At 55.1% G+C, this 12928-nt stretch overlaps 1 protein-coding gene across 6 annotated transcripts; it reads left to right on the top strand.

The window, feature by feature from the left end:
* Nucleotides 1-2318: 2318 nt before the first annotated feature.
* Nucleotides 2319-6833, top strand: LCN8 (lipocalin 8). Of its 6 annotated transcripts, XR_005983172.1 has the most exons (8): nt 2319-2406; nt 3300-3430; nt 3871-3941; nt 4218-4322; nt 4407-4496; nt 4597-4622; nt 6069-6277; nt 6653-6833. XR_005983172.1 is itself a non-coding variant. In XM_041726038.1 (7 exons), exons 1-7 carry the CDS (start codon nt 2323-2325, stop codon nt 6150-6152), a joined length of 591 nt encoding a protein of 196 aa, XP_041581972.1. In that variant the 5' UTR covers nt 2319-2322; the 3' UTR covers nt 6153-6367. The 6 variants fall into 6 exon arrangements, 4 of the variants coding, with proteins under 4 accessions (XP_041581972.1, XP_041581974.1, XP_041581973.1 ...); XR_005983173.1 differs by lacking the exon at nt 4218-4322; XM_041726038.1 differs by lacking the exon at nt 6653-6833 and having other exon boundaries at nt 6069-6367.
* The last annotated feature ends 6095 nt before the right edge of the window (nt 6834-12928 follow it).

The following is a 12928-nucleotide window of genomic DNA, read 5'->3' as shown; positions in this document are numbered from 1 at the left end:
GAGAGGCTCCTCACCTCTTTGCAGAGGCTCTTGGAGAGGGCACGGCGAGCCCCGTCTTGAGCCAGGGCTCCTGGGGAAACTGAGACAGGGTAGTGGGTGTGCAGGGTATACTGAGCCCTGGGCACTGCCTGGCTTGAGGGGCCAGGAAGTTCCAGTTCAGCCTGGTACCTACGAGGGGTGGTACTCTGTCTGATGTACCTGGCCCGGCCCCCATGGGGTCATAGCACCTCCAGGGAGCCAGGGTGCCTTGCTGCTGGGGCTCCTCCAGGCACGCACAGACCCCTGCCTGCAAGAGCCGGAAGCGCAGCAGAGTGGGGACTGCGACACTGGACTTGTTGGGGCGTTCCCTCCTGCCGCAGGGTGACCTTGAGCTTGTGTATGCCAGAAAGACCTCGGTGAGGCCTGGAATGGGGTCATGGTCGTGGCCGGAGCCCTGGGAAGCCTTGCAGCTGGCCTGGCCCAGTTGTTCCACCATGGACCCCAGGACACACACAGGGAGCCTGCTGCCTGCCTTACCCGGGAAGCCGAGGCACAGAGAGGTCAATGACTTGCCCAGCACAGGTCCAGGTTGAGGCTCCAGCCAGTGGTCAGGCTCCAGGGCCTGGGCTCCATGCTGACCCCCTGTGACATGAGGGGGTGCAAGACAGCCCTCCTGGATGCACGGCTGTCAGCGCTCTTGTCTTGTCCCGACAGGTTGTGCTTCTAAGGGACGGGCGTGGGCCAGGCGTGGGCGCGGGCAGGAAGGGAGTGGGGTCCTGCTTCATTGCTCATGGGTTGAAGCCAGGGGCAGGCAGCAGACCCGCTGAGGGGCATCTATGCTCGTCCTGCCCCCCACACTTCCTGTCCTCTGTCTCCTGCCTGGCTGAGCGCATCCCCGGGGGCCCTCTCTGCAGCCTGGGCTGGCACCAGGCTGGGGCCCATGTCAGCCAGTCCTCAGCCTCCTTGGAACCCCCGCCGCTCTGACTGTGTGGTGGCCCCCTCGGGCTCTGCTGGGCCGGCCACCTCTGGGCTGCCCCATCCTAGCTGGACCTTTCCACACCTGCCTGACCCTAAACTGGGCAGCCTTTGTGGGAGACAGTGCAGTGGCCAGGAACCAAGGCAGCCAGTCCCCCTGGTGGGGGGGGCCTCCCCTTCAGCTCACCAGGCCTGGAGCCATTCCAGGGTGGGCTTTCCTGGCGCTGAAGCTGGGGAGGCTGCCTGTCACCCGTCAAGAACCAAGGATGTTGATCTGCACAGACATTGCTTTGGGCGCCCTTGGGCCCCCCAGCCACATGGCGCCTGTCCCTCTGCTTTGTGGCCATTGTAGCCAGGAAACCGAAGCATGCAGCTTGGTCTGAATCATGCAGCTAGGAGGCCCAGGCTGCTGCCCATGAAGGCCGGCTCTTCTTTTACTTGCCATGCTTGTCCTCAGGGATAAAATCGAGTGGCAGGGTACACAGCTGGGGAAGGGGTGGCTCTGGCATCCCTCCATACTGGCTTGTGTCCTGGCTATGCTCATTGGCTGGGTGGGTTGGCAAGACAGGGCCTCTCTCAGGCCATTCTTCTGGGGGTGGGTCATACCTGGATGTGCGCCAAGGCCTGAGTGTGTCCAGGGTGGATGGGCAGGGGGCCTGGCCCAGGAGTGGATGTTGTCATAGTGGGCAAGGACATGAACTGCGGGAAGGTAGCTCTCTGGTGATCCCTGTGGCCCCCACCTCCATCTCCCGCAGCTCCCCCTAACCCGGCCCCTGTGCCTCCTCCACGGGGGTGCGCCCAGGGAAAGGAGACCCTCCTTCATTTCCTCCAACAGGAGGGTGGGTCCCCCCAGGTCCGTGCTGCCTCAGCCAGCCACCCTCCCACCCCCCACCCCCCACCCAGGCTTGGAGGTGACACGCACTGGGTGACACCCCCTTTCCTCGTCTGGGCCAAGACTGGCTGGAGAAAGCCTGAAAACCACCGTGCACCCTGTGGGGAAGGTGTTCTGAGCCTGTGGGGCCTGGGCGTGGCATGTTCGTCTGTTGGCCCCCACAGGGTGGGAGCTGTGTCCCCAGCCGTCCCACGGTGTGGGGGGGGGGCTCCACCTCTCAGGTCCTCTGGTTGCCCCACTGCAGGTGTCAGGTGTCGTCTGGGGCCAGGAAGGTGGTGGCACCACTGCTCCAGTGCAGGCCAACCCCAACTTAGTGGCTGTGGATGTCACTGGGCCTGTGCAGTGCCTGGGCACAGGGCTATTCCTCTGAGTGCTCTCAGCCACGTGTGCTGATGACATCCTCAGCTTCTTGCGCAATGGGCTTGTGTTCCCAATATAAACCTGGTGCTGGAGGAGCAGAGGCCAGGGGAGCAGTGATGGAGGCTGGGCTGCTGAGTGCCATCCTGGGCCTTGTCACGGTGCAGGGGGAGACAGCCATGCTGGACCTGGATCTGCAGAAGGTGGCTTTTCTTTCTGACGTGGGGAGGTCTAGTGACTCAGGACCTGGTCCCTCCAACCCCCAACCAATTCCAGAGCAGATACAGCAGGGGCCCCAGGACCCACCCGGATCAGCCCGGAGAGAGCAGGTGGCTGGAGGGCCCCAGGAACCACCCGGGTCAGCCCTCCCCTTGAAAGCAGGTGTGAGAGCAAGCGCCCAGGGACCGGCAGGGTCAGAGCCCTCCTGAGGGTCTCCTGTGGGTGGGCCAGGTGGTCTTCCAGCATCCTGGGACCGGGGCTCAGTGTGGCCACCTCTTGCTCCTGGGTCAGTGGGGTCCCCCCCCCCCCGGGAGCTCTGGTAGTAACAGGCACGTGAGGCTCCGTGTGGGGAGCTTCCTGCTGCACTTGCTCCGGTGTGGCCTCTCTCCTGGGGTGGGGCTCGTCTGGTCTCTGGTTCCCATCTAGATGCTTCTTTGCCCGAGGTCCTTCTTTGCCAGGTCTGTTCTAGTGGCCAAGCCAGAAGCACCTCCGAAGGCTTGGAGGTGACACGCACTGGGGACGTGCGTTCTTTCCTCTTGCCAAATGATCGGTTTCCACGTTTCAGACGGCAGCCCGGGTTCCGGGAGGTTTCTGAAGGCAGGACCTTCCCACCCCAGCTCCCAGTGTGGCGGATGAAGCCACTGCCTCCTGCGGGTGACACAGGTCGCTGGCTGCTACTCCCTCTCTCAGGCTCTGACCATGGATGCGCCCCCGGCGTCCTGGCCCCAAGGATGGGGTGCTGCTGTTTGGTGGGCTGAAGGGACTCCTCAGAAGGGTGATGACCGCTGCTTGCTGTCCTTTCAGAGACCAGCAGTGTCCTGCTCAGGGGCCCTGGGGGGCTTGCCTTCCTGGACGGGGCTCTGGCTTCTCTCTCTAGATTGCAGGATTCTGGAAGGAAGTTGGTGTGGCCTCCAGCCAAAACCTGGTACTGAAGACCCCAAAGAGGCTGGAAGCCTTGTTCCTGACCTTGAGCGGGCACGAACTGCTGGTGAAGGCTGCATATTACAGGTACGGGGCCACGGCAGGGACGGATGCGCGAAGCCAAGTGCCGGGGAGCCGCCTGATCACGCCAACTGCAGCTGTGGATCCACACGGTGTCAGTCGTCCCTGTGTCCAAACCCCGAGACCTCAGCCCCCAGTCCCCCTGGCAGCATGCAGACATCTGCCCTGACACCTACATCTCCCAAAGATGAGCATGGAGTTTTGATAAAGCCCCATGAACTTACAGGAAGGAAACATGGGGCTGTGTGGCTGGCTCTTAGGAGGTCAGAGCCCCTGAGGGAGAGGCTGGCCTGGCCCCAGCTCTGCAAACCCCTGCCTCGTCCCGGCCCAGGCTCCCCTGGGCACAGACATGCTGCCGGAGCCCTCCCTCCCTGTACCCCTGGGATGAGCCTGGCAGGAGGAATGCCGGCTGGCGTTGCCCTGATGAGTGCTTCACTGGCTTTCAGCTCAGGAAGTTGTGAGACAGAAAACATAGTGGGCTCAGAGATAGACATGTCGGGGACATTCGTCTTCCCTGGTAAGAACCGTTGCCCTGTTGCTACAGTTACAGCCCCCAGCTCTGCGTGCCCACTACACTGGCTTTGCTATCTTTCTACACCGTTTCCCGTGCAGTTCCCTGTACCCCTCCTTATGCCCCAGATGCTCCCATTCTCTCAGCACAAGGTGGGGTGGCCTTCAAGGGCTGCTGTTTCCCCTTGCCTCACATGATGGGAGGGTCCAGACACCGGGAAAGGAGAGGGCAGGCCCCACAGCCTGCAGGGGGGCATGTCCCTCCCTCCCACTTACCCCCCAGGCCACAGGGAGATCCAAGTGGTAGATACGGACTACGAGCAGTATGCCATTTTGCGGTTGTCCCTCCACTGGCAAGGCAAGGACTTCCGTGTGCTCAAGTACTTCAGTAAGCTCACCCGGGGTGGGGGGTGGGGCGTGCCACTGCCCTCCTTGGGACAGCCCAGCTCAGTGCTCCTGCGCCCCCCGACAGCCCGCAGCCTCGAGGACGAGTATGGGCCAGGCTTCTGGAGGTTCCGGGAGCTGACCGCAGACACGGGGCTTTACCTGGTAGCCCGGCACGGTGAGCCCCAGGCCTCCTGGGGGGTGTCAGGTGGGGGCCCCCCCGAGGTGGGAAGGGGCCTGTCCTGCAGCACCTGACCACCCCCCACCCCGCCCCGCAGGGAGGTGCGCCAAACTCCTGAAGGAGGTGAGCCTTGCTCCAGTCTGCTGAGCTTCCCAAGCTGGAGTCTCCCGGCCTGAAGGGCCCCGGAGCACTTGGGACCCTGGGCCTCCAGGGTGCTGACATCAGGCTGCAAAAGGGCCCTTGGGGGCTGAGAGAGGGACAGGGGAGGCTGGGCCCTCGAGGGACCCCCCCTTCTGTCCCATGGGCGCCAGCACCCCCCCGGGTGGGGGCAGGGGGGCACTGGTTCCCTGTGTCCCAGGGGATGCTGGCACATCCCCTGCATGATCCCCCCCCACAACATGGTCCCGAGATGTGGGGCTGTGACCCTACCTTGCATGTGGAGAAACTGAGCCCTAGGGAGGCTGTGCTCACGGTTCTGCTGCTAGGACGCCGGGTCCACCCATGTGCCTAAGCGCAGCCCTGAGGGGCCTCTGAAGGCCGGGCGCTGCCCTGAGGCCCTGCCCTTCTGTGTCCCAGGAGCTGATCTAGAGGACCCCAGGCCAGGATGCTCCTCCCCCACCCCCCCAGGGGCTGCTTGCACCTGCTCTGAATAAACCCCACTGCCAAACCCACTGCCCGAGTGTCTTTCTTGGGGGAGCGGGGCCTGAGGGGTGACAGATGAGGCTGTGGGGGGTTGCACTACTGCCCTGAAAGTGATAGTGACCCCGACGCCCTGGTGGCCTGTGCTCACTGTGTGCATTGCTGGTGAACGGGAGCCATTCCCACCCCATCCCTGGCTGGAACTTCTCCCAGGGAGGGCTGAGCTGGGAGTGTTGTGGCCAGGCAGGGCTCCTTCCCTTGGGGGCCCGGGGCCCACACAGTCAGATGCAGGGGGAGAGCCCTGTGCCCTCTCTGTCCTTCCCGCCTGAGGGTCATACCCAACCTGCCCTGCTCAGAGCCCAAGGCCAGGCCCCCAGGTGCATGGGCCCCAGAGTCATGGTGCCAGCTACCCTCTGCTCCCTGAGAGCCTGAGCGCACCAGGCCCGGTGCCCTTGAGTAGAGCTTTGGTTAGGTCTCCCAGGTGAAAGAGGGTCATGTTGCCCTTCTGCCCACATTCTTGCAAGGCTCTCTGCTGCCCCAACCTCAAATCCATGGGTATCATGTCCAAGGCCCCCTGGTCATAGCTGTTCTTCTCTCCACCACCGGCTTTCTCCCACCCCTGCATGGTTGGTTCAGTCTTTTCAGGCTCATTCCGCACGCTGTCACCCCATAATGTGCACTGACTATCTCATCAGCCCATTTTCTTCCATCAGTGGGGGCTAAGACCGGAGGCAGACAGGGTGGCCTGGTCAGGGCAGGGCATGTGGGGTGAGCATGAGCCCATGGCACTGGGCACAGCTGGGAAGGCAAGGCTTGCAGGGAGCAGCTGCCTTGTGGGTGAGGCTGGAGAGTGGTGCCTGAGGTCAAGCAGTTCTGGGGGCCTGGTGAAGACCTACCCCACAAGAGCACAGAAACCCCATTGTCACTCAGGGGTCCAGCGACTGCCGTGCAGACCAGCTCAGGGCGAGGCCTGGAGTGGGGAACCTGCCTGGGACCTGCTGGATTGAATCCTGAGCTGTGTTCCCACAAGACCCATAGGAGTGACATCTGGAAGCTGCATTCTGGCAGCCTCAGGGTGCTTGGCGGACAATTTGGATGTTCCATGGATCTTTCTGGACGAAGCTTGCAACAAGTGTGAGGTGAGGAGCCTGCAGGTGGACTTGCTGTGGGGTCGTGCTCCTGGGCTTGGGCAGCGGTCACCAAGTCCCTGGGCCAGTCGTGGCACTGAGCCGTCAGGGGTTTATTCCTTGCGCATCTGGACACCGGAAGCCCCACATTGGGGTGGTCTCTGGTGAGAGCCCCCCCGCTGCCTGCAGCTGCGGGTGGCCTTTGCGCTGTGTCTCACATGGCCTCAGCTCCACTGCCAGGGAGAGCTGGCTGTGCCCCCCTCCTCTTAGGAGGGTACCTGTCCTAGCAGGTTCCAACCTCCAGACACAGCACAGTGGGGGTTAAGGCTCCAGTGAGGCATTCCTTGGGACACCATTCAGTCCCTGACAAAAGCCAACCCCATTCAGAGGATGACAGCGGCATCCAGGGCCTCTGCCAGACAACACAAGTGCCCAAGCCGCTGGACATGCTGGGAAATGGCAGAACTACACGCCCGCTGACAGCCAGAGGACTCATGGGAGAACAGATAGGGCAACGAATGGGGCCAACGCAGAGGCTGTGAAGAGAGCTGGTGGGGAGCTAGTGCTGTGGGGCACCGAGCCAGGGCTCTCCTGGACGGGTTTGGCACGCTGCAGGTGGCAGAGGTTGTGGCTGTGACCCTGGACGAATCAACACAGATGTCGGAGCCTTGGAGGGGAGCAGAGAATGGCTGGGGTGGGGGCGGGGGGTGGGGGCAAGACCAGGCGTGTAGCCTTGTCCTAGCCACAGAAGGCAGCGAAGATGAGGTGGGAAAATATCGGAAGAGATAGATGCCAAAGTATGCCCACCTCGATGAAGCACATCTCCGAGGCTGCGGAGACCTGAGCACCCGGCCTGAGCCATGGAAGTCGGAAGTTGACCTCACAGGCTGATGCGGGGGGTGGGGGTTGGGGGGCTGTCTCGGAAACCAACTCTCGTTCTAGGAAATAAAGCTATTTTTACACAGATCAGGGTGCAGAGAAATTTGTCCCTAGAGTTTGTGCAGTGCAAGAAGGAAGCGCTAGTGCAGTCCTTGGGATGAGTGATGTCACAGGTAACACCCACTCAGGTCCACGGGAGCTCAGGACTGCAGGGACACTGGGAGAGTGGGACACAGGCTCAGCATCCTCTGGCCTCCTCCTCCAGGAGCCTTCCCTCCTCCTGCACGTGTTTACTGTCTCTTGTGCAACTCTGGTGCCCTTCCTCCCTCCCTCCCTCCCCTCCTCTCTCACTCTCCCTTCCTTCCTCCCTTCCTCCCACAACTCATCATGTATTGCCATCCTCTATCCTGATGCACAAACCTGTCCGAATTTGTCCAGCAGGGTTTCCTTCAGGATGGCCCCCAAGTCTTTTTGACCCATTTCCCTGATTCTGCAAACACACATTTGCTCTCTGGCACCAGAATCCCCCTGAGCTCCTGTTAGGTTTGTTGTGACTCAGCCCTGGGGTCATCTCTCCAAGGGGTCTGGCTCCTTCTGTAGAGAATGGTCCTGGGACACCATAGTCTGGGTGCCTGGTACACTCAGTGTGGCTTCTCCCGGGGTGTGATGATGTGGAGCCTTCTCAGCAGAGAGAGCCACCCTTCCACTTGCCCCCTCTCCAGCCTTGGGAAACCATTCTGCTCCTACCCGGCCCCGAGCACACTGAAAGCAAGTCTTAGAAAGGCAGAAACCGGGATTTATAGCCCCTTACTCTTCGGCCTGAGAATATGATAGAAGTCCTCTGCCCAAGGTTCCTAGGGCTGATTCTGTGGCCCCCTTCATGTGGTTGCGTCGTTGCCTTATAACACAGCTGCATCCCACTTGTTTATGGGGGAATAATGGGTTACCATGATCCCAAAGTCAAGGTCACATACATCAGGGGCACCTGGGGGCTCAGTCTGTGAAGCATATGACTCTTGATTTTGGCTTGGGTCACGACCTCAGGGATGTCCGGCTCTGCACTCAGTGGGAGATTGAGCCTGCTGGAGATTCTCTCTCTCCCCCTGCCCCTTCCCATCACAAAGTATCATAGACTTCAACACCAGAGGTGTGTTCCTTCCCAACTCCAGAGGCATGAGTCTGAGATCCAGGTGTAGCCGGGCTGGTTCCTCCCAAGGCCTCTCTCCTTGGCCTGTTGTGGATGGCCATCTTCTCATCCGGTCTCCATTGTCATCCCTGTGTGTGTGCCTGTCCCTTAATCTCTTCTGATAAGGACTCCAGGTATATGTAACCCGAATGACTTCATTTTGACCTAATTGCCTCTTTAAAGGCTCCATGTCCAGGGGATCCCTGGGTGGCTCAGCAGTTTAGTGCCTGCCTTTGGCCCAGGGCGCGATCCTGGAGTCCTGGAATCGAGTCTTGTGTCAGGCTCCCGGCATGGAACCTGCTTCTCATTCTGCCTGTGTCTCTGCCTCACTCTCTCTCTCTCTCTCTCTCTCTGTCTATCATGAATAAATAAATAAAATATTTTTTAAAAAGGAATTTTTTTAATTATGGTTACATACTAACTTTTATTTTATTATTTTTTTCTCCTGACTTTTGTTTTGTTTTGTTGGTTTTTTTTTAAATTAATTTTTATTGGTGTTCAATTTACCAACATACAGAAAAACACCCAGTGCTCATCCCGTCAAGTGTCCACCTCAGTGCCCGTCACCCATTCCCCTCCAACACCTGCCCTCCTCCCCTTCCACCACCCCTAGTTCGTTTCCCCGAGTTAGGAGTCTTTATGTTCTGTCTCCTTTCCTGATATTTCCCAACATTTCTTTTCCCTTCCTTTATATTCCCTTTCACTATTATTCATATTCCCCAAATGAATGAGAACATACACTGTTTGTCCTTCTCCGATTGACTTATTTCACTCAGCATAATACCCTCCAGTTCCATCCACGTTGAAGCAAATGGTGGGTATTTGTCGTTTCTAATTGCTGAGTAATATTCCATTGTATACATAAACCACGTCTTCTTTATCCATTCATCTTTCGATGGACACCGAGGCTCCTTCCACAGTTTGGCTATTGTGGCCATTGCTGATAGAAACATCGGGGTGCAGGTGTCCCGACGTTTCATTGCATCTGAATCTTTGGGGTAAATCCCCAACAGTGCAATTGCTGGGTCGTAGGGCAGGTCTATTTTTAACTCTTTGAGGAACCTCCACACAGTTTTCCAGAGTGGCTGCACCAGTTCACATTCCCACCAACAGTGTAAGAGGGTTCCCCTTTCTCCACATCCTCTCCAACATTTGTTGTTTCCTGCCTTGTTAATTTTCCCCATTCTCACTGGTGTGAGGTGGTATCTCATTGTGGTTTTGATTTGTATTTCCCTGATGGCAAGTGATGCGGAGCATTTTCTCATGTGCATGTTGGCCATGTCCATGTCTTCCTCTGTGAGATTTCTCTTCATGTCTTTTGCCCATTTCATGATTGGATTGTTTGTTTCTTTGGTGTTGAGTTTAATAAGTTCTTTAGAGATTCTGGAAACTAGCCCTTTATCTGATATGTCATTTGCAAATATCTTCTCCCATTCTGTGGGTTGTCTTTTAGTTTTGTTGACTGTATCCTTTGCTGTGCAAAAGCTTTCTTATCTTGATGAAGTCCCAATAGTTCATTTTTGCTTTTGTTTCTTTTGCCTTTGTGGATGTATCTTGCAAGAAGTTACTGTGGCCGAGTTCAAAGAGGGTGTTGCCTGTGTTCTCTTCTATGATTTTGATGGACTCTTGCCTCACATTTAGATCTCTCATCCATTTTGAGTTTATCTTTGTGTATGGTGAAAGAGAGTGGTCCAGTTTCATTCTTCTGCATGTGGATGTCCAATTTTCCCAGCACCATTTATTGAAGAGACTGTCTTTCTTCCAATGGATAGTCTTTCCTCAAAAAGGAATATTTTTAAAAAAGGCTCCGTGTCCAAATGGAGTTGCATTCTGAGGTTCTGGGGTCAGAACTTCAGAATACAAATTTGGGGGCAGATGCGATTCATAACAAACATCTTTCATTTGTTTAGGGGTCACGTTAACTTTTTTGTGTGAATTGTCTGGTTATGTTGTCTATTTTTCTGATGGTTTTTGGCCTTTTTTCCTCTTAATTTAAAAAACTTTCTTATAGATTATGACTGTCATTCCTTACACACTGTATATGTTAGAAATACTTTCTCCAGATGTATCATTCATCTTTTGACTTTGTTAATGGCTTTATTTTTGCTATAAAAAGCTTAAAAATATAGTTGGTTTTTATCAGTACTTTCTTTTGTTACATCTGGATTTTGATGAATAGTTAGTAGGGCCTATGGGTTTGTAGTGGTTTGATTTTCCTTAGGCTGCATGAAATTTCCCAAAATTCCCAGAAGGCAAGAGCCTTACAGGGCCTGTAAAATGAGTTCCTACAGCGACGTGAGATCAAACTCCTGCCATGAACCCCTTATTTGTGAATACACTTGCCTCCTAGTGGTCCCACCTTCAGGAGTGAACTCTGGTGCAATTAGAAAGCCTTTCCCTATATCCACATTATGGAGAAATTCACCAATGATTTCTTTTATTACTCATATGGTCCCATTTCCAGGTTTAACATTCAGATCTCTGATCTATTTGATGTTTACTCTCACACATGAGGTGAATGTGCTTCACTTTAATCTTCTTCCAAATGGATATCCAGTTGTCCTGACAGCATTTATTTATAAAAATCTATTTTTTCCCAGGATTTAAGATGTCTCCTTTGCAGTGCAGTCTGTTCATTCTGGCTCATGAGAGCCTGCTGTATACATATTTTTCCTCAATTGCCATCTTTTTTTTTAAAGATTTATTTATTTTTAAAGATTTTATTTATTTATTTGACATGGGGAAAGAGAGAGAGAAAGAGAAAGAGAGAGAGGGAGAGCACAAGCAGGGCAAGTGTCAGGTAGAGGGAGAAGCAGACTCCTTGCTGAGCAAGAAACCTGACTTGCTTGGGACTCGATCCCGGGATCCTGAGATCATGACCTGAGCCAAAGGCAGATGCTTAACCAACTGAGCCGCCCAGGTACCCCTCAAATCTGCAATGTGTAAGATTATTTTGGTTACACAGATGTCTTTTGTCTATACCACTTATGGTTTCCAGCTGTATTTTGAGAACTGTGAAAATATAATTTCAAATGTGGCTGTCAACTTGTTAAGCAAGGCAACCCTGCTATTTTCACAACCTATGTGGTCTTGATGTGTGTCTACCCTCAACATTCAGGTTGACATCTTAACCCCCCAATATAATGGCATTGGGAAGTGGGCCTTTGGAAAGTGACTAGGTCATGAGGGTGGAGCCCCCATGAATGGAGTCAGTGCCCTTATGAAAGAGACCTCACTGAGCTCCCCTACCTCTTCTACCATGAGTACACTGAGAAGTCTGTGATCCACAAGAGGCCCCTGCTGACCCTGCTAGCACCCTGACTGGACCTTCCAGCCTCTAGAACTGTGAGAAATAAATGTCTGTTGTTTATAAGCCATCCAGTGTGTGTTTTCCTGTGATATCAGCCCCAGCGGACTAGGAGAGCCTACCTTGCAATTCTAATGCAGGGAGCATTTATGGATCTGCTTCTATTATCTCTTTCTTCAGCTATGTCTCTCTCCATTCATCTTAGTCTCCTGGAATGTCATGTCAGGAAACTGTACATGACAAAAACATGGTCAACAGGATTAATTTGAAGAGTAGGATGATATTTTTGTCCTTGTATTTCATCTTCTGCTTGGCATTGGGGAAGCTGGTAGTCAGGGGCCACCCTAATCTGTGCTCAAGACCTGAGACTGGGATGCCTAGATGACTCAGTGGCTGAACACCTGCCTTCAGCCCAAGGTGTGATTCTGGAGTCCCGGGATCAAGTCCTGCATCCGGCTCCCTGCATGGAGCCTGCTTCTCTCTCTACCTGTGTCTCTGCCTCTCTCTCTCTGTGTCTCTCATGAATAAATAAATAAAATCTATTAAAAAAATCCAAAAACAAACCTGAGACTTCCCAGGCCACTCTGGGGTAGTGGAAAGTTTGGCTGTACATTTGTGCAAGGACTGGTTTACTTTTTTCACCCCTAAACTCATCTCCCAAGCAGAGGTTGGAATGGTGGCTTAGCAGGCATCCCTCCTTAGAAAGACCTGGCAAGAAAAATGGCTTCATATTTCCTCCACCTTCCAAATATTCCTTGTTTTTGTGTTGATAGAACCCCTGGAAGCCAACTGGCAAAGGGGTCTGGAAATGTGGTCTACACATTTCCACCACCAGTCCCTCCAATTTCCCAGTAAAGGATCCTCTTAGCCACCTCCTCTTGGGCTTCAGGGGCTCAGGTAGATCCTATCAAGGGGCTCAGATGACCCAGGTCCATACAGAGCTCCATGGGACCCCGGGGGATGTGCAGCTCCTGAGGGGCCTGGCTGGGGTCATGGAGTACAGAGGTGGGAGGCAGCAGGGCCAAGGCTGGCCAGAGAGTGGGCAAGTTCAGACCAGTGGGGGTGGACCAGTGGAAGGAACAGAACATTCTGGGCTGGGTGTTGACTGTGTGGGAGCAGGAGGCCAAGGCCAGCAGGGCAGAATAATGAGTGAGTCAGGAGGGAGTAGGAGCTTTAAATTTTTTTTTTTTTTTTTGGTTTCTTTCTTTCCTTCTTTAAAAAAAATTTAATGTTTGAAGCAAGAGATCCAAACTGCAACTACTGGAAGAACTGTCTGTGCCTCCCCTCAGAC

This window comes from Vulpes lagopus, chromosome 12 (assembly GCF_018345385.1).
Source record: "Vulpes lagopus strain Blue_001 chromosome 12, ASM1834538v1, whole genome shotgun sequence".
NCBI lineage: Eukaryota > Metazoa > Chordata > Mammalia > Carnivora > Canidae > Vulpes > Vulpes lagopus.
This window is presented reverse-complemented; position numbering and strand designations above follow the sequence as displayed.

What these genes read in the sequence shown, in the direction of transcription:
- LCN8 (XM_041726038.1), top strand. Translation starts at nt 2,323, where the DNA reads ATGGAGGCTGGGCTGCTGAGTGCCATCCTGGGCCTTGTCACGGTGCAG. An exon ending in GGGGACATTCGTCTTCCCTG is followed by an intron (nt 3,942 to 4,217) that starts GTAAGAACCGTT and finishes CTTACCCCCCAG; the next exon opens with GCCACAGGGAGATCCAAGTG. An exon ending in TTACCTGGTAGCCCGGCACG is followed by an intron (nt 4,497 to 4,596) that starts GTGAGCCCCAGG and finishes CCCGCCCCGCAG; the next exon opens with GGAGGTGCGCCAAACTCCTG.